General features: G+C 45.3%; 1 protein-coding gene across 2 annotated transcripts in view; it reads right to left on the reverse strand.

The window, feature by feature from the left end:
• NMUR1 (neuromedin U receptor 1) overlaps positions 1 to 25,700 on the reverse strand; it is a 69,348-nt gene that overhangs the window by 23,504 nt on the left and 20,144 nt on the right. Inside the window, exons 3-4 of one of the 2 annotated variants that reach the window (XM_083177465.1) lie at positions 22,941 to 23,015; positions 21,289 to 22,224 (exon numbers count right to left, since the gene is read on the reverse strand). In XM_083177465.1, the coding sequence (XP_083033591.1) occupies positions 21,289 to 22,201 (913 nt within the window). In that variant the 5' untranslated portion in view covers positions 22,202 to 22,224; positions 22,941 to 23,015. The remainder of the gene's footprint in view (positions 1 to 21,288; positions 22,225 to 22,940; positions 23,016 to 25,700) is intronic. The other variant, XM_083177466.1, reaches the window with a different exon arrangement.

Genomic DNA, 25,700 nt, shown 5'->3' on the forward strand with positions numbered 1-25,700 from the left:
TCCTGTGCAGGGTGGTGGCAAAGGTGGAACAAGTTCCAACTAATATTACTAGTGACGGAGCTCAGTTCTGCCCCTGTACCTCCCACTCTAACCCCTGCGTGTGAGTATGTTGTTATATGACATTCTAGTGTTAGATAAAATAACCCTACCGATAAAAATCGAATTGCAATAATGCAAAAAAAATGAAGAAGATGTTTCTGATGTCAAATAACATGCTTTTTCTGCCTGCTGCGCAGGTTTTATGTCTAGGTACAAATATTTATGTAGCAAGATGGCGTCTTCAGCATACTGTATATCTTTTTTTCTTGTTTTCAGGTGGATTTCATAAAATAATGAGCATTTGTTATATAACTAGAGTCAGAGCCGGCCCTAGGCATAGGCACACCACTGGTCAGCAGCACATGATGTAAGCTTTCAGATGTGAGATGAATGTGTGGAAGGGAAGGAGGGGTACAATACATTATACAGTAAATGGGGGAGGTATAATAGACATTATAAGGTGAATGTGCAGTAGTCTGGAAGGGGGTGAATTATATACAGTACATTATAAGGTGAATGCATTAGTCTGTGGAGGGTGTATATATACATTATACGATGAATGTGGGTAAGTACAAGGATGGGTGTCTGATGGCCTGGGCACTAGAATGGGCATTTTATTCATATATAGTCAGATGGGACTGTACACCTTTATAGACTATTTCATGTCCATATCATGTGCGGTAAATTTAATAAGGGACACTATGGGGCGAAATGTAATGGGAGGCGTTTTTTTTTTGCGATTTTTACCGCAAAATATGCCATTTTCGGGCATTTCCGGAAAATGGCATATTTTATAGGATGCGATTTGCAGCAAAAATCGCATTTTTTAAAGGTGTGATTTTTAGTTAGACTACAAATCGCATCCAGATGTTTTCCCATTAAAAAGGATAGAACTCGCATATTTAATGGTTGCGATTTTTAGTAAAGGTTACTAAAAATCGCAAAAAAAATAGACCAGGTTCTGACTGGCGATTTTATCAGAAACATGCACAGATCATTGAGATCTGTGCATGGTTCTGTTGTAAAAAAATAGTTAAAACAAAAAAAAACGGCGTGCGGTCCCTCCTCCTAAGCATAACCAGCCCCGGGCTCAAAAAGCCGGTGCTGGTGTCATAAAATCAGAGGGACAAACAAATAGGGGTCCCCTTGATTTAATAAAACCAGCACCAGGCTCAAGGTCCAGCGCTGGTTCCCAAAATACGGGGGACAAAATGACTAGGGGTCCCCCGTATTTTAAGAACCAGCACCAGACCCAACCAGCCAGCAGGGTAATGCCACAGCCGGGGGACACTTATTATATAAGGTCCCGCGGCCAAAGCATTATCCCCGTGGCTGGTCAGCATGGGCAGGGGTCCTGGGGAAGTGGGGACCCCCCCAATGAAGGGGTCCCCCCCCTCCAGGACTTACCAGCCCATGCTGAAAGTCCGGGGCTGTCCCCGATGCCCCTGGGCGGTGGGCAACGGGCTGATGCAAAGTGTAAAAAAAAGAATAAAAACTATTGTTTTCTACTGTAGAACTATGAGTCCCAGCAAGCCTACCCCGCATGCTGGGACTTGGAGAACCACAAGTCCCAGCATGCGGGGCATTAAAGGGCCCGCTGGCACTTGTAGTTCTACAGTACAAAAAATAGTTAAATAAAACACACTGACACCCTGAAAAATAAAAGTTTAATACACACATAACACACACATACTGATACTTACCTACCTTGAGCCCGTAGGTCGGTCCCTGGGTCCGGGGTCCGGGGCTCCAGGGCAGAAGAGTCCGGTTCCGGGGCCTTGGTCCTGGTTCCGGGGCTGGTCCGGGGTCCGGGGCTCCAGGGCAGAAGAGTCCAGTTTCGGGGCCTTTTTCCTGGTTCCGGGGCTGGTCCGGGGTCCTGGGCTCCAGGGCTGATGTCTCCGGGGTCCAGGATCCGAAGTAGTCCAAAAGGGGTACCTAAGGAAGAAAATCCTACTCACCTGGTCCCCGGGGACGACCTCGGCATCTTCTCCGGCAGACGCGCTGCTCCCGGCTGGCACCCGCTCACGGACTGGAGAGGCGCAGAGATTTTCATCTTCCGCGTCTTTCCTCCGGATGATTCTATTGGCCGCCTAGCGGCCAATCAGGAGCCGACTTTCTCGGCTCCTGATTGGCCGCTAGGCGGCCAATGGAATCATTCTGAGGAAAGGCACGGGTACCAGCCGGGAGCAGCGCGTCTGCCGGAGAAGATACCGAGGTCGTCGCCGGGGACCAGGTGAGTAGGATTTCCTTCCTTAGGTACCCCTTTTGGACTACTTCGGATCCTGGACCCCGGAGACATCAGCCCTGGAGCCTAGGACCCCGGACCAGCCCCGGAACCAGGACCAGGACCAAGGCCCCGGAACCGGACTCTTCTGCCCTGGAGCCCCGGACCCCGGACCAGCCCCGGAACCAGGACCAAGGCCCCGGAACCGGACTCTTCTGCCCTGGAGCCCCGGACCCCGGACCCAGGGACCGATCTACGGGCTCAAGGTAGGTAAGTATCAGTATGTGTGTGTTATGTGTGTATTAAACTTTTATTTTTCAGGGTGTCAGTGTGTTTTATTTAACTATTTTTTGTACTGTAGAACAACAAGTGCCAGCGGGCCCTTTAATGCCCCGCATGCTGGGACTTGTGGTTCTCCAAGTCCCAGCATGCGGGGTAGGCTTGCTGGGACTCATAGTTCTACAGTAGAAAACAATAGTTTTTATTCTTTTTTTTACACTTTGCATCAGCCCGATGCCCACCGCCCAGGGGCATCAGGGACAGCCCCGGACTTTCAGCATGGGCTGGTAAGTCCTGGAGGGGGGGGACCCCTTCATTGGGGGGGGTCCCCACTTCCCCAGGACCCCTGCCCATGCTGACCAGCCACGGGGATAATGCTTTGGCCGCGGGACCTTATATAATAAGTGTCCCCCGGCTGTGGCATTACCCTGCTGGCTGGTTGGGTCTGGTGCTGGTTCTTAAAATACAGGGGACCCCTAGTCATTTTGTCCACCGTATTTTGGGAACCAGCGCTGGACCTTGAGCCTGGTGCTGGTTTCATTAAATCAAGGGGACCCCTATTTGTTTGTCCCTCTGATTTTATTATACCAGCACCGGCTTTTTGAGCCCGGGGCTGGTTATGCTTAGGAGGGGGACCGCACGTTTTTTTTTTTTGTTTTTTTTTTACAACACAGCGCACTGTACTGAAAATGTGCCGATTTTCATGACTGAAAATCGCACATTTTCAGGACTAAAAAAGCGCCCGAAATCGCACCATATCGCACTTTTTTGCCGCAAATTCTCATCTCATTACATATGCGAATTCGCGGCAAAAAATGCGATTTTTAAAGGTGCGATTTGGTGCGATTTTTTTCTTACGAAAAAAATCGCACTCTATTACATTTCGCCCTATGTGTCCTGTAATGTGAATAAGGTTGCTCTATTGTGTGGCCTAATTTGAATCAGCGGTACTACTGTGTGGCTAAGGCCCTTTCCAGCATGCTCCTTTTTGGTATGCATTGTCTCTATTTAAAACATGGGTGGTGGAAACGCCAGTGCTCTTGGCTCTGTGGATAAGGATTGCTATGGGTGAGGGGTCTTGGGTGATGCTAGTTGATGCTGTGATCTGCGCTGCTAGATGATGGGTGCTATGCAGGGAGAGTGTTGATCAATCAGAGGCAGAGCTGGCAGCGGTGCTAGGGGGCACCAGGCAAAATTTTGCCTAGGGCATGAGATTGGCTAGGGCCGGCTCTGACTATAGTTCTGTCTATAATTAATAGTCTTAAAACAGGTTCAGATTATAAACCCACTGTGGGGAAGATATTAAGTTTCAGTTACTTGCTTTGCTCTAGCCTGATACACAATGCAAATCACGTGAAGAATTCTGAGCAAAACCAAAAATATTATATATGGCAGTTCCAATATCTCTGACTTTCGTAATTTATATAATGAGTGGGGCACTCTTACCGTAAACAAATATACAAAACTGAATTGCTGAAAGATCATAATCAAAAATGAAGCCAAATAGGAAAAAAATAAGGGGACAAATATCCCTCTTTAAAGCATATTGCACACACCTTAGCAGTGCACTGTTCTGTACACACACACACACACACACACACACACACAGAGGCGTAGCTAGGGCAGACCCGGCGGAGCACCAGCTCCGGGCGCTGACATGTCACCTGGCGCCGGAGCTCTGCCGCCGGCTCCCCCACCCTGCTCGCCCACTCCCCTCTGTGCCGTGGATCCCCGTTGTGCCTGTGTAGGGGGGCGGAACAAGGAGCCCACATTAGCCGTGGAGAGATGGAGAGATATGCCTGGTCCCTGGAGAGGAAGAGGAAGCCCGGGGTCGGGGGTCAGCGCGACGAGGAGGAGTAGAAGGAGAGTGAAGCTGCGTGGCGAATGGGCAGGAGGAGGAAGAGCAGCCAGCAGCGTGGCCAGCAGAGCAGAGAGAGGACGGAGCGGAAATTGACAGCTCCAGTCCCCGGCACCCGACAGCAGCACCCGATACCCGGCAGCCGCATCACCGCACCAGTCCACGGTACCTGGCTGCCGGGTATCGGGCGCTGCTGTCGGGTGCCGGGGCCTGGAGCTGTCAATCTCCGCTCTGTCCTCTCTCTGCTCTGCTCCCATGCACTGCTGGCCATGCTGCTGCTCTTCCTCCTCCTGCCCCTCGCCATGCAGTTTCACTCTCCTCCTCCTCGTCGCACTGACCCCTGACCCCGGGTTTCCTCTTCCTCTCCAGGGACCAGGCACTTCTCCTCTCCACCGCCAATGTGGCCTCCTTGATCCCCAAGTCCTGGTGGCCACAGGAGTGAAGGCGAGCCCAGGCCTCGCACCCAGCACCTGGCCGCAGTACCCAGTGTCGCCTGGGCAACAGCCAGAGCAGCAGGGAGCCAGCACCTACCTGGCCACAGCAACTGCCCCCCCCCCCACAGCAGCACCCCACATCAGGCAGCGACCAGTGATGGCCCCCAGCATCCGGTGGCACAGAATAGGATGGTCTCAGACCACCCCAGACACCAGCCCAGGGCATGTGAGTTGGCCAGTGTGGCCCTATCTCCAAAGGTACCCAGAGGAACAGCATACCTCCCAACATGACCCTCTCCAGGAGGGACACATTGCTCTATTTCTGGACTTCTCCTTTAACTAATGATTGCCATTACCTGTGTTGAAGCACCTTTCTAATCAATTAACCTGTGTGAAACAGGTGATGGCAATCATAAATGAAGAGGGAAGTGCAGAAACAGAGCAATGTATCCCTCCTGGAGAGGGTCATGTTGGAAGGTATGGAACAGGCAAGACTATTCCTTAACCCCCATCTGTGCGTTTTACTAGCAAAGGGGGCGGGGCGGGGGGTGGTGTGGGGGTGGGGCGCAAAACATGCCCTTGCTCCGGGCACCATGGAACCAAGCTACACCACTGCATACACATCTCATTAACCAGATCCTTCTCGATGACCCTGGCAATGACTACTTGAATTATCAAATATACTATAGACTTCTGTTGCCATATAAATTAGGAAAAAGAAGAAAACAAAAAAAAGAAAGAGGAAAGAAGAAAAAAGAAATAGAAAGAAGTAATTCAGAAAAACTAAATAATTAGCTTCTATGAAATAATACTAAAATAATAACAGTAAAATGATGAAAATAATAAAAAATGTGAAAGATCAGTCTTACTTTTCTTATACATGATTCTAGGTGGCCTGTGCGAAAATTTAGCATGCAAATAAAATATGATTCATTTTATAGCGAGGTTGGTGGTTTGTAATAGGATGAAAGAAGAACCGGTTCATTTGTAGCCATTTTGAGTAGCCGAGCAAAACTGATCTTCTTAAGGGGCTCCCACATGGGAGATGCTGAAGCGCTAGTACGCTCAGAACTCTTAAGCAGGATCGCTCAGCACACAGCAATGTGTCAGCGCTGTGTACAGAGTGATCTGTCCCTTTTCTCCATTGAGAACACTGGCCCTGACCGATTGACATCCAGCATGCTGTATATTGATCACTGCACATCGCTATTGCTATGGCCCCTACACACGTACCGATATAGGGGCATTTTCAAAGTTATCTTTTAGAAAATGCCCCTAGATCGCTACATGTATATGTCCCATTAACCATGTCGTATCACCGCATCCAGGGAAAGAACTCTAGGGCCAAAAGTCAATTTTTTACTTTGATTTTTAAACAAACAATACAACATGCAAATTTAAATTAACGATTCATCAGAAGCGGAGAACTTTAAAATGGTACCACATTTATCGATTTTGGTGAAGTATAAAGGGAGAAAAATAGATCGTCACTTAAAGTATGAAGGGCGAAAAAATCACCTTCTATACACAAGAAATATTCAGCAAAGATGATAGTAATATGAACGTACAGTGCTCCAAGTCCCCCCAAAAATTAAACATTAAAAGCTCTGAGGGGTAGATTCAAGTTTTGTCAGGTTTGGCCAGGTTTTGTCCATTTGAGGAAAATCTAGCTTTTGCAATCAACTCTGAATCAGGCCTACGATCCTGCCAGGCCTTGTCTCTATGTGCACTTCTACTTCCTTGCGCATAGCTTCAAGGTACATTAATTTATTGTCTGTTTGGTAATACAAGTTGACTGTTATTGTAGACTACTGTTGTCTTTTAATAACACTGTAAAGTATTCACACATACTGTAACCAATCTACTACTACTACTACTAGTAATGCAAGTGATAGCTCTGTAACCATTAACTCTAAATGTCTTGGGTTACTAGCCACATGGTGTTCAATATTCAATCTATTTTACAGTTAAAGGTTACAGGGCTGCTGCTTGCACTGCTGAGTTCACTATTCCCCCTGAATCTGTACAAAGTGTCCAGTGGATAGTTATGTTACTATAAGTTACCAAACTGTTGGCATTCTTACTAAATGACCTGTGACTGGCCGTGTGTGGTGACAAAACCGCTGAATTCAAATCTGTAGTCTAATGTCTGCTGTAATAAATCAGTCAGAACTCACAATGGGCGCTGTGGTTGCACAAGTTCTGTGAATAAATCGGTCACGGTTTCTAATATGAGAATTGAGGAGAGCAGTCATTTCAAGAGCACAGTCATTAAACTGAAGTGAGGATTATTCTTTCTTCAAAGATAAAACATTCTTATAGACAATATCCTTAGAGATGGAAACAGGTATTCTTAATCAGGCATATCTAATGGAAAATATGGTAATCAACTTTGAATAAACACAGCATGGAGCCACTTGTTGGTGACATGAGAACAAAACACAATTTGCTACGCTCGTTAACTATTTTCAAATATCTAAAATTCTGTAATTTTTGTAACTTTACATATTGGCATATAGTTTGCTGCACTAGCCGCGGCTCTCGCAGTTTAGGGGAATCCTCGCAGTTCTGTGAAGGCGAGGATTCCCCCCGAACGTTGCATAGTGCGAGCGGCCGGCGCGGAAGTTAAACTGCGAGGATCACTGGTTTTCTGTGATCCTCGCAGTTTAACCCCCTTGCCGGCCGCTCGCACCGGCATTGAATACATGCCATTATGTTACACATGTCTCTTCATGCTGGACTATTTTATGGGTAGTGGAGATTATGCTTCTTTTAAATAGCCTAGACACTGTAAATAATATTTTAGAAGGTGGCAGTATATTTGATATATGATGCTAGAGACAGCTTGATATGAATTATTTAAAAATGCTATGATTGAATTCCTCCCAACTGTCCTGATTTAGGATAGTGCCAGTTTGAGTGTTCTGACCCACCATTCAAATCAGGACAACTTTAATCCATGGAATGGAATGTTGGGAAGTCTGTGCCAAGCTCTGATGCTCTGCGTAGCATCGATTTTATATTTCATAATGATGTTTCATATACATGTGTACCTGGAATTATAACTGGTCTATTGGACTTATTATATCTCTGCGATGCTGCCCAGTAAAATAATATCCCAGTTATACCCCTTTGACACTGAACATCAATTTACCGTATGGAGCAGTTCTACCTGGTAATTTGTTTAATGTGAAAGGGTCTTAAATCCCGGATCGTCAACCCTGGTCCTTACTAGAGTCAGTGACCTGGGATTTGCAACACGGGTTGACCCTTTCACACTGAAGAAATACCCATGTAATTAATTTTTATCCCGGTAATTTGCTGCTCGGTGTAAAAGGGTCAAACTGCACCTGGGAAAATGACCTGTCAAAATGCCATGTCATCATGTAATTGCTGGGTCACATGTCTGAAAGTTGTATAAAAGAATTCACTTCTAAAACCACCCAGCATACTGATACACCCAGGGCCGGTGCTAGGGTGCTCGGCGCCTCCCTGCAAACTCTAAATTTGCGCCCTCCCACCCATACCTTATAATAGAGCTCACGCTAGAGGAACGAACCACAAAAAAAAGGAGCTGTGTTCTCACAAGGAATGTGTTCTAAAATTACCCCACACAGTAGAAACCTTATTTGCATGTAGTGCCACTGATTCACACTATACCACACATTTGTACCATTTACACACATTATGCCACACAGTAGTGCCCCTTATATAAAACTCTATTAGTAGTAGTGCCTTTTACACATAATGCTCAGAGAAATACTTCCACAGTAATGCCATTTATACATTACTTCTAGAGCAATGCAGGTTACACCTAATGATGATAGTAGTGCTGCCTACACATAATGCTCAGAGAAATACATCCACAGTAATGCCATTTATACATTACTTCTAGAGTAATGCAGGTTACACCTAATGATCATAGAAGTGCTGCCTACACATAATGCCCAGAGGAATGCAGGTTACACCTAATGCCCACAGTAGTGCCGCCTACACATAATGCCCAAAGTAATGCAGTTCACACCTGATGCACACAGTGAGCCTTACATCAGTAGTAGGGAAATTAATGGAAACTCTATTAAAAGAAAGAATAGTGGAATATTTTAAATTAAACAACTTACAGGATCCAAAACAGCATGGTTTTACTGCAGGGAGATAATGCCAAACAAGTCTCATTGACTTTTTTGACTCCGTGACCAAAATACTAGATGAAGGGGGGGCTGTAGATGTGGCATATCTAGACTTTAGTAAGGCATTTGACACTGTCCCACATCGCAGGCTGCTAAATAAACTTGAAAGTGTGGGATTGGATTATAAAACAATTAAATGGATAAGAACATGGTTGCAGGATAGGAAACAGACAGTTGTAGTAAATGGAGTGCATTCTATGGAGGGACATGTTACCAGTAGAGTACCCCAGGGATCTGTACTTGGACCAGTGCTCTTCAGGGCCGGTGCAGAGCGCCCCAGGCAAGTCGGGGTGGGGGCGCCCCGGTGTCTGCCGCCCGGCTACCTGTCGCCGTAAAGCTGGCGGCGGCGGCAGCTGGAGGTCCCTGCAGTCAATAAGAAATAACGAGCGCTATCCGCCGGGCTATGCGGAAGCGCTTCTGTTTTGGAAACACTGGCCAATCTCAGCCAATCAGCATGCGGCCAGTGTTTCAAAAACAGAAGCGCTTCCGCATAGCCCGGCGGATAGCGCTCGTTATTTCTTATTGACTGCAGGGACCCCCCGCTGCCGCCAGCTTTTACGCACATATACGCCGCAGGACAGGTACCCGGGCGGCAAGGGGGGGGGCGAAATACCGCCCTCCAGTGGCCGGCGCCCTAGGCAAATGCCTAGATTTGCCTAGTGGTGGCGCCGGCCCTGGTGCTCTTTAATATCTTTGTTAGTGACAGTGAAGGGAAAGGATGCCTTTTTGCAGATGACACAAAGATATGCAACAGAGTAGACACACCAGGAGGGGTAAATCAAATGATTGATGATCTACATCTATGTAAGTAAACTTGAGAATTGGTCAAGAGAATGGCAACTACAGTTTAATGCTAAAAAATGCAAAATTATGCAAAAACTCAAAGGCTCAATATAGTATCAAGGGTACTATAATGGAAACTACTGAGGAGGAAAGAGATCTAGGAGTCACTATTTCAAGTGACTTAAAGGCAGGGAGGCAATGTAACAAAGCAATGAGGAAGGCAAGTCAGATGCTTGGTTGCATAGGGAGAGGAATCAGTAGCAGAAAAAAAGATGTAATAATGCCACTTAGGTCATTGGTACGATCTCATCTGGATTACTGTGTCCAGTTCTGGAGGCCATATCTTCAGAAGGATATAAATACATTGGAGAGTGTACAAAGAAGGGCAACTAAAATGGTGCATGGCCTACATCACAAAACTTACCTGGATAGACTAAAAGATCTTAACATGTATAGTTTGGAGCAGAGAAGTGAAAGGGGGGACATGATAGAAATCTTCAAATATATCAAGGGTTTTAACATAGTACAGGAGAGAAATTTTCTTCAAAGGAAAAGAAGTAATAAAACACGAGGACATGCACTGAAACTGGAGGGAGGTAGGTTCAGGGGTAATGTTAGAAAGAATTACTTCGCAGAAAGGGTAGTGGATGAGTGGAATAGCCTCCCATCAGAGGTGGTAGAGGCTAAGACAGTAGAACAATTGGGATAGGCATATTAATATCCTTACAAAAAAATAAGGATTAAAAAGGGTTGAGTTTACCTGAAGGGTAAAAAAAGGGGCACACTAGATGGGCCAAATGGTTCTTATCTGCCGTCAAATTCTATGTTTCTATGTTTCTATTGCTGCCTACACATAATGCCCAGAGCAGCATTGCTTATGCATTAATGGCCGGAGTAGTGACAGTTATGCACAATGCCCAGTCAACCATAGTGTTGCTTACATATAATGCCCATAGTGTTCACACAATTCCCACTTTCATCTTTTTAACATGCAACCTGCCACCTCCCCTAATGTGTGTGTGTTTATATATGTATATCTGAAGTGAGGTCACAAGAAAGGACTGATGGGTGGAAAAAATTAGGTTTTAAAAAGGGTATGGAAATTGAAAGAAATAATTATTGGGTATCAGTCTCAACAGGAATATCTGTGAATTTTAAAAATACCCTTATAGTGTGTACACACGGTCAACATGCCATGTGAAGCGAGTCCCGATGCAATCTCGGGACTCGCATCGCACGGCATGAAGGAGAGAAGAGGAGGGGGCACGATACCTGTGCCCAGGGTGCTGCGACACCCGGGGCCGCGGCACAGCAACAGCTTCCCTCGCCGCCCCACCATGCATATATCAGAGGCCACACACCCCCGCCATCCTCTATACGCAGGACTTCCGGGTAACTATGCTTCAGCTCTGCAGCCCCAAGAGAAACCCCTATGGCCGCCGGAGCTATTTGAGTAAAGGCACAAAGACTATATAGTACAGATCTGCACTATATAGTCTTGCCTGCTCTCACTATGTTGCTGCCGATTTGCGCTCACTCAGGAGCGCGCATCGGCAGCGCATCAGGCTCGTTAGCCGTAAAAAGTACACAATCGGCATGCGATATGGCTTCCCATATGCTCTATATCGGCAACATCGGAAGCCATATCGTGCCCGTGTGTACACACCATTAGTCTTAAGAATTCACACAGAAAGAGTATGTAAATGTGTATTTTTTTATTATGACTGTGGGTCATGTGCAGAACAGGACTTGAGTGACATGCTATAGCATTTGAAAAGAGGGCGCATATCATTGGATGCAGACTTCCTGTGCAGACTTCCTGGAGCCAGGTGCCCAGATCCTACAGCCAGACTGAGTAAGCATCATTTTTACGCAGGTTGCCCGGTGCCTGAAACGGTTTCATATTGTGATGGTGATCCAAGGCTTCATCCTCAGGCACAGCACTTGGATCTCGCGAATGCTAATGGTACAGTAGGGGTCTATTTCCTGCAGATACCTCCTGCTGTATTTACATTTTAATAACATGGAATTGCGTAGCAGCTTCCTTAAGGCTCTACAATTCCTTACAAAACATGAATTAGTCCCAATGTGTGATTCTTTTTTACTTTTGTCATATTAAGCTCCATTTAAATGCATCTGCCTGTGTCTTCTTAATACTTCACTCTTTGGTAAAGCTTGTTTATTTATGAAACTACATTTAAGGCAGATAAAAGTTTTACAATGACTCTGATTACATCTCTTGACGTTTTACGAGGAAAATACTGGAATGAAAACTAGGTAGTTAATAGGGAGTTTAAGGTATAATTTTGGGGGATGTTAGTAATTTTTAGACATACCAGTATGTTTGGTTTTGATTAACCCATACAGATGGAATGACATGCTTAAGTCAGGCTTGTCCGGACAATGCTTAGCGGTGAACACAGTGGGAGTTTCCGCGTAACTAGAAAACCCCCCCTACCAGGTTCATAGGCACCAAAACCGTGGGTGCTCCGGGGCCCGAGCACCCACAGAAAGTGAGGAGCACCCATGGCACGGGCCACGGCAGCGCGGTCCCAGCAGCGGATATGCTGTCAGTAGCAGGGGTCCCTGCGGCGGATGGGAACTAGTAGCGGTATTAATAGCGCTGCTAGTTCCCATCTTCCGCAGGGACCCTGCAGCTTATGGCATATTCGCTGCTGGGACCCCGCTGCGGTGCTGCCGCTGCCAAGAACCCCGACATGAGGAGCATGTGAGTCCCGGGGGGGTGGGGGGGAGGTGTTAGTCTGGGGGGGTGAGAGCACCCACCAAAAAATGTTAATCGGCGCCCCTGCCCAGGTTGATTAATTGCTAAACACATTCATATATCGTATCGGTGGATGGATCGCTGCTGTCTAGATCGACAGTCACGTGGTCGATCACTTATGGTCAAACGTATCTAGTTGGATGACTAAAAATAGTCGAACAGCATCTAGATCGACAGTAACAGAAGATCAACACAAGCTAAAGGTCGACAGGAATGTGATCCGCAGTGACAAGGTCGACATGAGTTTTTCGTGATTTTTTTGCTTTAACCGGCATGTTCATACTTTACCCGGATTAACAATGGGCCTGATGGAGCCACAGCTCCAGGTCCTCTCTAAAAATAGGCCCATTTTGTAGCTGAAGGCCAGGGCTTTCCAACGAGCCTGGCCCTGCATTGCTAGCCCCCCAGGAACCAGAGATACCGCCAGGCAAATCTGGAACGTTTTCCCCATAACATGGGACACACTAATTCCGACCCCCACCCGGTTCCAACAGCTGCCAGTTCCCCCTCCAGCATCACAGAAGCTCGAGGTTGATCTCAGTCGAATCCAAATCGCCAATCCTTTAATCTGATACCAGGCTGGTCCATATGGGTTAATTGGTTTTAGAGATATTGCGGGTAAACCGATTTTTTCAATTCTGAAATGTCATTTCATGGCTGTTCATGTTTGAGGACAGATTTCTCTGGAACCAAACGGCCTAGTTTCACTGGACCAAAATCATTCGAAGCCCACTTAAAAGTTCTTCAATATGATACTGGTCTCATGTAAATGTGTCAGTTGGTTCCAAAGATATAGCTGGTTGTTTAAAGGGGGGGGGGGGGTTTCTCCCCTCACACCAGAATATGCAGGGACTAGCCTGGTGTAAAAGGTGCCAGTCCCTGCATTTTCTGTTATGAAAGGGGTATTGTTTCAAATAGCCGGGACCTGCAGTGCTCTGAATACAGCCGGGCAGTACCCCGCTCTCTGCCCAGCTGTCAATGGCTGTCATTTCTGCCCGGTGGCGGCTGTCCCCCAGTTACCGCGAGCATGTATTTCCCCCTGGCAATGAGCATGGAACCCCTGGTAATGACCATGTAGGTAAGCAGCACTTATGTAGAATAATTTTTAATAGGCATTATGGTGTTTGGCATAATAGGTAATGGACATTATGGTGTGTGCCTTAACATGTAATGGGCATTACAGTATGGTGTAAATTTTTAATGAGCGCCTTTGGCGCACAATGCCCCTGTTTATCAAGCATATTGTGCATTATTGCTCAATCTGTTTGGTATAGTGTGTATTTTGGCTCAATCCATGTGGCAAAATGTGAATTTTGCAATAATCTGTTGGCATAACGTGAATTTTTACAATCTGTGTGCCATAGTGTGAATTTTGGCTCAGTTGGTGTGGATTTTGGCTCATTCCATGTGGCATAATGTGTAAGAGGCAAGTACAGTATAAGGGGGTTACTATTGTGTTGCATGATTTGTATAAGGGGTATACGGTGTGGTAAATTTAGGTGACCACATAAAAGTGCTGAAATGTTGTCTACCAAGTTTTGGCTTTCAGTAATTTTTTTATGACTGGAGTGCTGACTCACCCCACAGGTATCTTAGGACATCGGCATCCTGCTGGTGCATCTTTGGAGGGCTCTGCCAATATATCTCCCTGCATTTATCCTATGCCAGCTCCCTGCCTTTTCCAGGCATATACAGTATAATTAGTTGAAAGTATTTACACAAATAGAGACACACCCATGAGCAGACCACCCAACCAGAACACTGGTCACGCCCGCACATTATTAGGTGCTGGCCACAACCCCTATTATTGCGTGAAATAGGCCCTTGATCATTTTCCGCTCCAGGCCCAATTAAACCTTAATCTGGCACTGACTTTACCATCCCAGTGGACATAGAGGGAGAAATAAAATAGTGCACTAAGCGGAGTGAGGCAGTTTGTCCCTAAGCTTGGTGAGCGCGCAGTGATCCATGTGAGGACGTGGTACACTTATACAGTTTCCATGTCAACCTATGTCGACATAGACAACAAAAACCATAAAAAAACTTGTGTCAATCTTGTCACTGTTAACCACGTTCTCGTCAACCTTTAGCTTGTGTCGCACTGTTACTGTAGATGCTTAAACGGATGAAAGGCATGCTGGGATGTGTAGTTCATCAACAGCTGGAGGGCCGCTTATTGTCCAGCCCTGATCTAGACGCTCCCAACTATTTTTAGGCATCTAACTAGACGTGATGGACCATTAGTGGTCAACCACGTGAATTTCGGTCTAGACAGCATCGATCCACTATACCCTAACCTTATATACAGTGGCGGATTCAGGGGGGGCACCTGGGCACATGCCCCCTGTCATTTTATTTAGTAGCTGAGGACCAGGGCTTTCCAACGAGCCCAGCCCCATGTCTCTAGCCCCCCGGGAACCGGAGATATCGCCTGGCAAATCTGTAACGTTTTTCCCCATAGGATAATATGGGACCCGTCAATTCCGACCCCCACCTGGTTTCGACGGCTGCCAGTTCTCACTCTAGAACTTATTACTCTGGAACCAAATGTTCCAGTTTCACTGGGCCAAAATCATTCTAAGCCCACTCAAAAGTTCTTCAGTATGATATGTGTGTTATGTAAATGGGTCAGTTGGTTCCAAAGATATAGCCAGTTAAATGAGAAAATTGGTTAAAGGGGGGGAGGGGTGGTTTTCTCTCCTCCTCACACCAGAAAATGCAGGGACTAGGCTGGTGTAAAAGGGGCCAAACTGGGAATGCATTTTCTGGTGTGAAAGACATATTATTTGAAATAGCCGGGACCTGCAGTGCTCTGAATACAGCCATGATCTGCCACTGTCAGTGGCTATCTCTTCTGCCCGGCTGCGGCTGTCCCCTATTTACCCCGAGCATGTATTCCCCCATGGCAATGAGCATGTAATCCCACATGGCAACGAGCATGGAACCTCTGGCAATGAGCATGGAACCCTTGGCAATGAGCATGTAGATAAGCAACACTTATGTAGCATAATTTTTAATAGGCATTATGGTGTTTGGCATAATACAGATGTAGCGGGATTCATCTTTGCAGGGGATGGCGATGGCGACGCCAGCCGCCATCCCCTGCCCCGCACCATCTGTATGCCGAAAGGGGACGCGCAGGCACGAGGTGGTTGATCTTATTCAATTCCAAATCGCTGGGCCTTCCATATGATATGAGGCTGGTCCATATCGGTCTATCAGTTCCAGAGATATTGTGTGTAAACCGAATTTTCTATTTTTGAAATGTAATTTCATGGCTGTTCATGTTCTTTGAGGGCAGATTACTCTGGAACCAAATGTTCCAGTTTCACTGGGCCAAAATCATTCTAAGCCCACTCAAAAGTTCTTCAATATGATACATGTGTTATGTAAATGGGTCAGTTGGTTCCAAAGATATAGCGGGATTCATCTTTGCAGGGGATGGCGATGGCGACGCCAGCCGCCATCCCCTGCCCCGCACCATCTGTATGCCGGAAGGGGACGCGCGCACACGAGGTGCGCACGCGACCCCTTACGACGGTGCTGCCCTCGGTCGCCCGGTGCCCACACCAGGAGTCCGCACCCCCCGTAGTGCCCTCGGGTCCCCCCCAGCCCCCTTGAGTGGGAGGCGGACAGTATTGCGTCCACCTCGCCGCCCCGATACTGAGACGTGCGTGCGTGGGGGACGCACGCGCGTCTCAGTCAGATGGAGAGCCGTGTTGCTGTCGGATCGCCAGCAGCATGCTGCTGGCGATTCGCCAGCAACACTAAGGCCGGCTACATCTGTACTTAATGGACATAATGGCGTGTAACTTAACGTGTAATGGACATTATGGTGTAAATGTTTAATGCGCGCCTTTGGTGGACAATGTCCCTGTTTATGAAGCGTATTGTGAATTTTGGCTTAATCTGTGTGTCATTATGTGAATTTTGGCTCAATCCGTGTGGCATTGTATGAATTTTGGCTCAATCCGTATGGCATTATGTGAATTTTGACACAATCCGTGTGGCATTATGTGAATTTTGGCTCAATCCATGTGGCATTATGTGAATTTTGGCTCAATCCATGTGGCATTATGTAAATTTTGTCTCAATCCGTGTGGCATTATGTGAATTTTGTCTCAATCCGTGTGGCATTATATTAATTTTGCCTCAATCCGAGTGTTATTATGTAAATTTTGTCTCAATCCGTGTGGCATTATGTGAATTTTGTCTCAATCCGTGTGGCATTATGTGAATTTTGTCTCAATCCGTGTGGCATTATGTGAATTTTGGCTCAATCCATGTGGCATTATGTGAATTTTGTCTCAATCCGTGTGTTATTATGTGAATTTTGTCTCAATCCGTGTGTTATTATGCACATTTTGGCTCAATCCATGTGGCATTATGTGAATTTTGGCTCAATCCGTGTGTTATTATGTACATTTTGGCTCAATCTGTGTGGCATTATGTGAATTTTGGCTCAATCCATATGGCATTATGTGAATTTTGGCTCAATCTATGTGGCATTATGTAAATTTTGTCTCAATCCGTGTGGCATTATGTGAATTTTGTCTCAATCCGTGTGGCATTATGTTAATTTTGTCTCAATCCAAGTGTTATTATGTAAATTTTGTCTCAATCCGTGTGGCATTATGTGAATTTTGTCTCAATCCGTGTGGCATTATGTGAATTTTGGCTCAATCCGTGTGGCATTATGTGATTTTTGGCTCAATCCGTGTGTTATTATGTGAATTTTGTCTCAATCCGTGTGTTATTATGCACATTTTGGCTCAATCCATGTGGCATTATGTGAATTTTGGCTCAATCCGTGTGTTATTATGTAAATTTTGGCTCAATCTGTGTGGCATTATGTGAATTTTGGCTCAATCCATATGGCATTATGTGAATTTTGGCTCAATCTATGTGGCATTATGTAAAATTTGTCTCAATCCGTGTGGCATTATGTGAATTTTGTCTCAATCCGTGTGGCATTATGTTAATTTTGGCTCAATCCGAGTGTTATTATGTAAATTTTGTCTCAATCCGTGTGGCATTATGTGAATTTTGTCTCAATCCGTGTGGCATTATGTGAATTTTGTCTCAATCTGTGTGGCATTATGTGAATTTTGGCTCAATCCGTGTGGCATTATGTGAATTTTGTCTCAATCCGTGTGTTATTATGTGAATTTTGTCTCAATCCGTGTGTTATTATGCACATTTTGGCTCAATCCATGTGGCATTATGTGAATTTTGGCTCATTCCATTTGGCATCATGTGTAAGGGGCAAGTATAATGGAGTCTAGTATTTTGATGCATAATGTGTAGAAGTTGTATATGGTGTTGTACACTACACTCAAGGACACACACCCTTTTCCGGAGCGCGCCTTCGGCGCATGCACAACTACATCCTTCACTTTTGTCACCATGGTGGGCCTGCGTACTTTAAATGCCAGGGCCTATTTTTAATCCCATTCCCACTTTCTCTCTGTCGCTCTCTTAGCATGTACACTGGCTCCACTAACACCACCCCTCCCCCACCTAAACCTTCTTTTATCATGGTGCCCCTCTGTTATCCTGGATCCACCCCTGCTTATATATATATATATATATATATATATCCTCTTACGCACTGAGTTGGCAGACCAGTGCAGGGGACCTGGCAGCTCCCATGGGCCTTTAAGTCTCAGTGGCATAATTTACTACACTTCTCAGCACAGAAGGAAGAAGAGGGGATGTCAGTCTGCAATTAGAGGGGGGAATTTACTAAAATGGTAGTTAAATTTCACATTGGATGTTGCATTGGGCAACCAATCAGAATCTACTGTACTTTTTATTTATTAACACCTTCTAGAAGATAATATATAGGGTGACATTTAATGAGATGCGAAAATGTGACTTTTGCGATATTTTCAAATATGGCCGATATCGCAGTTTTTCACGAATTCGCATATTTAATGAGATGCGAAAAATGGCAAAAACCGATGATTTTGCAGCGAAATCGCACTTTCTGAAAGTGCGATTTTTAGTCGCGCCGGAACACGCATCCAGATGTTTTCCTATTGAAAAGTATACAATTCGCACATTTAATGAGATGTGAATTTGTGAATTTGTGAATTAGCTGTTAGTGCTGGGTGAGCCGGCTATGCTGCAGACAGACCAGCGCTTGATCCTGGATTGGTCTGCAGCATAGCAAAGTGAGGTGTGTGTATGTGTGTGAAATAAAGTTATACTTTTCTGAGTGTGCGTGTTTTATTTTAACATTCTTTTTACAGGTGGACTACAAGTCCCAGCGGGCCCATTAATGCCCTGCATGATGGGAGAGGTCTGCATGATGGTTCTCCAAGTCCCAGCGTGTGGGAGAGGTCTGCTGGCACTTGTAGTTCTCCTGGATAAAGCAATGTTACGTATGTCAGTTTGTGAGTTTTAACCCTATCAGGCCGGTGACAGCCCCGGGCTTCAGCCCTGGACGGGTGAAACCTGGGGGGGGACCCCTTTATTTGGGGGTTCCCACTCCTCCAGGTACCCCATCCAAGGCTGACCAGTCACGATGCTCATGTTTCGGCCGGGAATCCTTATGTTAAAAGTGTCCCCCGGCTGTGGCATGGCACCGCGGGCTGTTGGAGCCTGGTGCTGGTTTTAAAATACCCCCAGATTTTTTGTCCCCTGTATTTTTGGAACCAGGACCGGTCCAAGAGTCCGGGGCTGGTTTCAGAAATACGGGGGACCCCTATGCTTTCTGTCCCCTGTATTTTTGGAACCAGGTCCAGCTCAATGAGCCCAGGGCTGTTTATGCTCAGGAGGGGAGACCTCATGCCATTTTGTTTTTTTTATAAACACAAAAATGCACATTACCTCAAATTCGCACATTTTCATGCCTAAAATTTGCACATTTTCATGCCTAAAAATCGCCCATTATCGCACTTAATCGCACTTTTCGAATTCGCAGCACAAAATGCGATGTCAAAAAGTGCGATAATGAGCGATTTTGAAAGTGCAAGAAAATCGCATTCTATTAAATGTCACCCCACATGTGAAATAGAATTCCCATCTTAGTACATTTCTCCCAGAGAGTCTGTGCGTGTATTCTGCAGTCCATATAAGGAGTACACCAATCCTGCCTTAAGACCCATACACACTAGAAGATTATCTTTCCAATCTGGCTGGTTGGAATGAAAATCTGGAAATTTCTGAGAACAAACTACAATCAATTGTCTGCTCCCAAACGCTGGAAAATGGACAAAAGCAGTCACCTGCATAAATTAATTTAACTAACTAATGTGCCCCCACTCCTTTACAAATTCTGCATTTTCTCATGATGATCTTTACAATGAAAATAACATTTCTTACTTGATAAATTAAAGAATTGTAATCCTAAATAAATATTAGGCTATTGAAGGAACACATGTCAAGCAAATGGGGATAAAAAGAAACAGAGATAACAACCTTTCACATGTGTAATCAACATTGTTTTATTAAACGTTAACCCTGAAATAAAATTATTTTTTACTTCATATTTAATTATTTAATTTCTCATGGCAGAAAGAGCTGATTCCTGGTCTAAATTCCCGGATATGCTCTGTTTACAGTATATATATTGGGCCAAATGTAAAAGAGTCTGAATTTTTTTTAAGGAGACAGTGATTTACAAGACAAAACCATGCTATGTAAATGATTACCCCTTCAGTTCAGCTGGCATCCCGCATGGCTGCCGAACTTGGACCCTATTAAATTTGTTCCAGAGTGTTTAATGCTAAAATTAATAGTTTGTCCCATATAGTAGTAGTAGTAGTAGTATGTTTATTTATAAGGCGCCGCAAAGTGTCCGCAGCGCCGTACATAGCAAACAAAAAACAAATGACAAGGTAACGTACAGGATGTGTTGAAAAATACAGTATAAATAGGGGTATAGCTGGTAGAAATATAATCAGCATCAGTTCAGAAGTAGGTGTCAAAATTGTCGAGGAGACTGAAGATGAAGTAGAGGAAGGGAAGAATAGGACAGGAGGACAGGTGAGGTAAAGAGGTAGGGTGAGTACGTGAGGAAGGAGGACCCTACTCATAAAAGTTAACATACTAAAAATAGGTGGGTGGACATATACTGTATAACGAATACTCAAATCATGTCCTAATGACAGATGACTTTGATGAGGTAAACACTGAATCCAAACAGCCGCATAAACTACGCTCATATCTCCATTCCTGGAATAGTGTTTGTTTGCTCATATATTCTACCACAGCAAAGTAGCATACAGCAATATCAGATATGACTACAATGTTCTTGTACTGTATATGTGCTGGTGACTTGACCACAGCATAACGTCCATAGTCCCATAATTCATAACCCATTAAAACAGCCTCAAGTAGCTCTGCATTCACTTGTACTTGCTGTAGCTGAGCAGGGAAAGTCACTACCTGCCCAAAAAACACAGCACAGTACTTTGGGCAATAAAACTATTTTCACAAATAATAATTAATTCATAGATATAACCGAAATTGCATCAGCAGGGGTGTACATGCTTTTTATTTTCACTGACATATAGCAAAGGTTAATAATGAAGTTTATATTTATTCATCTGTGAGTTTTACAAAAATGTCTACAATAAATACTTTTGCTTTATACAGTTCTGGTCTTAGTACAAGCATATCTACTTGTTTGTAACAAAATGACCATTATATTTACTCACATCACCAAGTAGTAAGAAAGTGATAGAACTTACACAGCATCTTAGTCACCTGTTTCCTTCGACTTTTCTCTTGTTGAAGTCTAACGTTTTGGTAACTGTCTCCATCTCCACCAGATTTAGCCTCTAAAACTTGCAACATCTTCTCCCTCTTAAGTTGAAGACCAATCAGAAGATACAGCACGCTGATGGTGCCCATTGGTAAGAAGAAGAAGAATATGGTGGTAATCTGAATAATAACATTGTAAATCCACCTTGGTCGTACCAAGGTACATGTTTCAGAGCCAGGTACGATGCCAAGACCAGACACGTTGAGGTGGAAGATTCCAAATAGACTGGTGTTGGGAATAGAGCACAGAACAGACAGAACCCACACAGTTATGATAACTCTCTTTGCATGGTTCCTAGTTACTACATACTTTGCCCGTAGAGGATGAACGACGGCAATGTATCTCTCCACACTAAGTGCAGTTACATTCAAGATGGAGGCAAAGCACACTGTCTCGAATAGTAGAGTTTTGAAGGAGCATACACCCTTCCCAAAAAGAAATGGATAGTTACTCCAGAGCTCATAAAGCTCAAGAGGCATTCCCATTATGAGAACCATCAAATCAGAAATTGCAAGGCTAAATAGGTAGTAATTTGTAGGAGTTCTCATGATCTTGTGTTTTATAATCACAATGCAAGTTAAAGTATTCCCCACGGCACCAACTGCAAAGATAAAAAGGTATATCACACAAATGGTGATGAAGTTGTTGGACCGACGTGGACCCAGGTACTTGAACAAGATATCCTCCAATGTCAGATTGCATTCCATAGGGTTTACATCACAGAACCCAAGGCTGTGGTTTGTTACACTTTGATTGTAGGTAACAATTTGATCAAGGCTGCGGGGAACATCCTTGTGATGTGGAGTAAGCTCCAATCTTGAGTAGTTGCTGATGGTCATTTCTCACCCAATTATGTGCAAGCCTATGGACAAAAAAAGATCTATGTTTCAATTGCAGAAATGGGGCATTTTGACATATTTTTCAGATGGAGGGCCAGATGCACTAAGCTTCAAAAGTGATAAAATGGAGGGGACACAGTCACAAGCATTAGGTCGACATGAATGAAGGTCGACATGCAGGAAGGTCGTCATGCAGGAAGGTCGACATGCAGGAATGTTGACATGGGTTAGGTCAATGGGGTCATTAGGTTGACACAAGCATTAGGTCGACTTGGGGAAGATCAACAGTCAAAAGGTCGACATGGAGTTTTTCAAGTTTATTTTGGAACCGACATGTGCAGACAGCCGGTATTTCATGCCCTACCATCCACTAGGGCGTGGTGGGAGAATAAAATAGTGTGCCTGAAGCATGGCGAGTCATGCGAGAGGAAGCGGTGCTAAGTTTCAGTGTCCATGTCAACTGTGTCAAAATGTGAAATACCCCATGTTGAACTTTTGACCGTCGACCTTCACCATGTCGACCTAATGCTTTTGTCGACCTAATGACCCTAACCCATGTCGATCTTCAGTCATGTCGATCTTCATGCATGTTGACCTAATGCTTGTCAACCTGTTTGGTCAATAATGACTTCCCACAATAATTATTATCTAGCACAGTGGTCGGTGGTCTAGTCCCAAATAGAATTATTCACACTGCATTTATGCAGCAAATGTAGCCACAGGGCTATACTGTACTTACTTGTTTTCTGCTCACAGCTCTTGAGGTGCAACCAGAAATCTGCAGTAAGTAGGGCTTTGTGCCCTTACCATGGCCCTGTGATGGGAGAAAGTGAGTTTAAATTTGGATAGCTTTGAGACTTTCCTACCACTGTAAATCCAATTGTTATTTGAATATGCCCATTACTGTGCATCTCGCCCTTTCCTGCGCTTCCCACCACTCTTCCTCTTCCATGCCTCCTCCATAGTGTTCCAGGCTCTCTGCTTCCATTCTGTGTGCTCATCTCTGGCAGTCCCTTTTTTTTAGTAGCTGATTGGCTGGATGTTTATCACTCTTTATCACCCTCCCTTTTATCCCTTTTTAAGACTTAATACATCTGCTCCCCTGTCTCTAATGTGACTTTGTGTCTCCATATGTGTCTCCTTCCCACTCCTTTATGTGTTCAGTATGTCTTCCATTGTCTGCCCATCCCATCTGCTCCCCATTCCCCACTATCCACTCGAAGCACACGCCCTCCCTCCTCACCTTCTACACCATCCTCTCCTTCTCAATCATCAATTGATTTGGATAACCAGTGCTTGTGGCTTCCAATAAGAATTTACATTCAGAAGCTAAATAACTGAACCTACAAATGTCACTTAAGCACAATATTAAGAATTTAATCATTACTCAATAGGAAACTTCTGGGTTAGGAGTGCCATGAAGAACTGAGGGCAGCAAACTAAGAAAGTTTGGGAGCAGCAGATCTACATAGCAATAGATTTTATCAACCTTTTTGTCTCAATCATTAGCAAATATAGATTTTATCATCTCTACATGAGGTGTTACATACCCTCCAACATGACCCATTCCATTGGGTACTGGACTTCCCTGCCAGTGGCAGTTACAGAGGTTGGACTCCAGCACAGTCCCAAAGAGGTGGGGTCACATCAACTGCCAGTGAGTCCAGGACAGTGATGTTTGGAGTGGCAGAAGGTGTGGCTCCCCTTTTTGAATATTGGACTGTGCTGCAGCCCCAACTCTGCAACTGCCACTGGCAGGGAAGTCCAGGAACAGAGCATTTGGTACTTGTTTCCTAGCATGGCCACATATCTTATGGATCGTGTACCTTTAGTTAAGGTACACGATCCATAAGATGGACCCGATTTCCTTTGAAATCAGGTCCATTTGGCCGGCTAGGATAAAATATCGGGGGCATCGCGTCGGTCGGGACCGTTAACAATGGTCCCGACGCGACCGACGCGATGCCCGCGATTTCCCCATAGGCTTCAATGTTAAAAAATATTTTAACATTGAAATCGTGTCGGGAAAGGTAAAATATCGGGGGCATCGCGTCGGTCGGGACCATTAACATAGGTCCCGACGCGATGCCCCCGATTTTTACATAGGCTTCAATGTTAAAAGATTTTTTAACATTGAAATCCTGAAAAAATGTGAAAAATGTGAAATGGGCCAATATGACCCATTTCACATTTTAGATGTCCCCGTCGTCACCCCACGATAGACGCCAACCCGAAGCGTGGCGAGCGCAGCGAGCCCCGCGAGGGGATGCGGATACCTTCACAGTTATACGCGTCCCCTCGCGGGCTTCACAGGTGTCCGTGGCGACGCGGACACCTGTGAAGTCCGCGAAGGGACGCGTTTACCTGTGAAGGTATCCGCGTCCCCTCGCGGGGCTCGCTGCGCTCGCCACGCTTCGGGCTCGGTGGCTCGCTGCGCTCGCCACACTATTCTATTCTCAACTCCACGCCGACGTGGATAGTAGGGGAATGAAAAGGTCGGAGGACGCGCACCGCCGCCCCTCGCGGGCTCGCTGCACTCGCCACGCTTCGGGTTGGCGTCTATCGTGGGGTGGGGTGTACGCCGTGACATTTGGGGGTTTGGGAATATTTTACATTGAATCCAATGTAAAATCGGGTCCCAGGGACCCGATTTACATTTAATTAAAAAAAAAAATCGGGTCCAAAATCGGTCGGTCGCGACGATCGCATCGCATGCGACCAAATCGCATGCGATGCGATCGACCCGATTTTTCCGACACGCCCACCCCGATGTAAATCGGTGTGGCCGTGCTAGGAAACAAGTACCGAGCATTTTGTACCTAATGGAATGGGTCATGTTGGAGGGTATGGTGTTACAAAGTGAAAACCATCAGTGCAAACTCAGCTTACTGTATGTATATCATGGGTATGTAGTGCAATATGGTGGCATTCTCCAGAGGAACAGAGGTTTGCATAGGCCGAAGTGAGAAGCTGGGCTTTATGAGTGTGTTCCTTTAAAAGTAGTTTCTTTTTACCAAGCATGGTCTCAATTATTTAATTGGATATTACACATTTTAATTACAATACTCTCTTCCAAATTTACTTGTTACTTTTTTTTATGATAAGTTTTTCTCAAGAACTCTAATACGCCCAAGTAGAAAAAGGTGCCAGTTTGAAAATACTAACTCCAAACTTTTGTGGGACCTCACTGTGCTAGTGTAGTAATCAGAGTGACTCCTGGGCAAATGTAATTCTCACTTCGCCCAGGGTGTCAACTATAGCAAACCGGCTATTTATGGCAGTCAATCACCACACAGTGAGCTCCAAGGAAAGGAAAGGAAGAACACCTACAGAGGTGCTATATACAATATGTTAGAAAGCAGCGCTCCGCGTCTGTCTCCATGCCCCTGGTTAGTGAGCAGCCTACAGACTGCTTTGTCCCTCTGCAGCCACTGTAGTTAGAGTGTCACCATGAGTGACAGCTTGCATAGCGAATTGCAGGGCAGAGTCCCCTGACCCT

The sequence above is a fragment of the Crinia signifera genome, chromosome 3 (genome assembly GCF_055691185.1).
Source record: "Crinia signifera chromosome 3, ASM5569118v1, whole genome shotgun sequence".
NCBI classification, from domain to species: domain Eukaryota; kingdom Metazoa; phylum Chordata; class Amphibia; order Anura; family Myobatrachidae; genus Crinia; species Crinia signifera.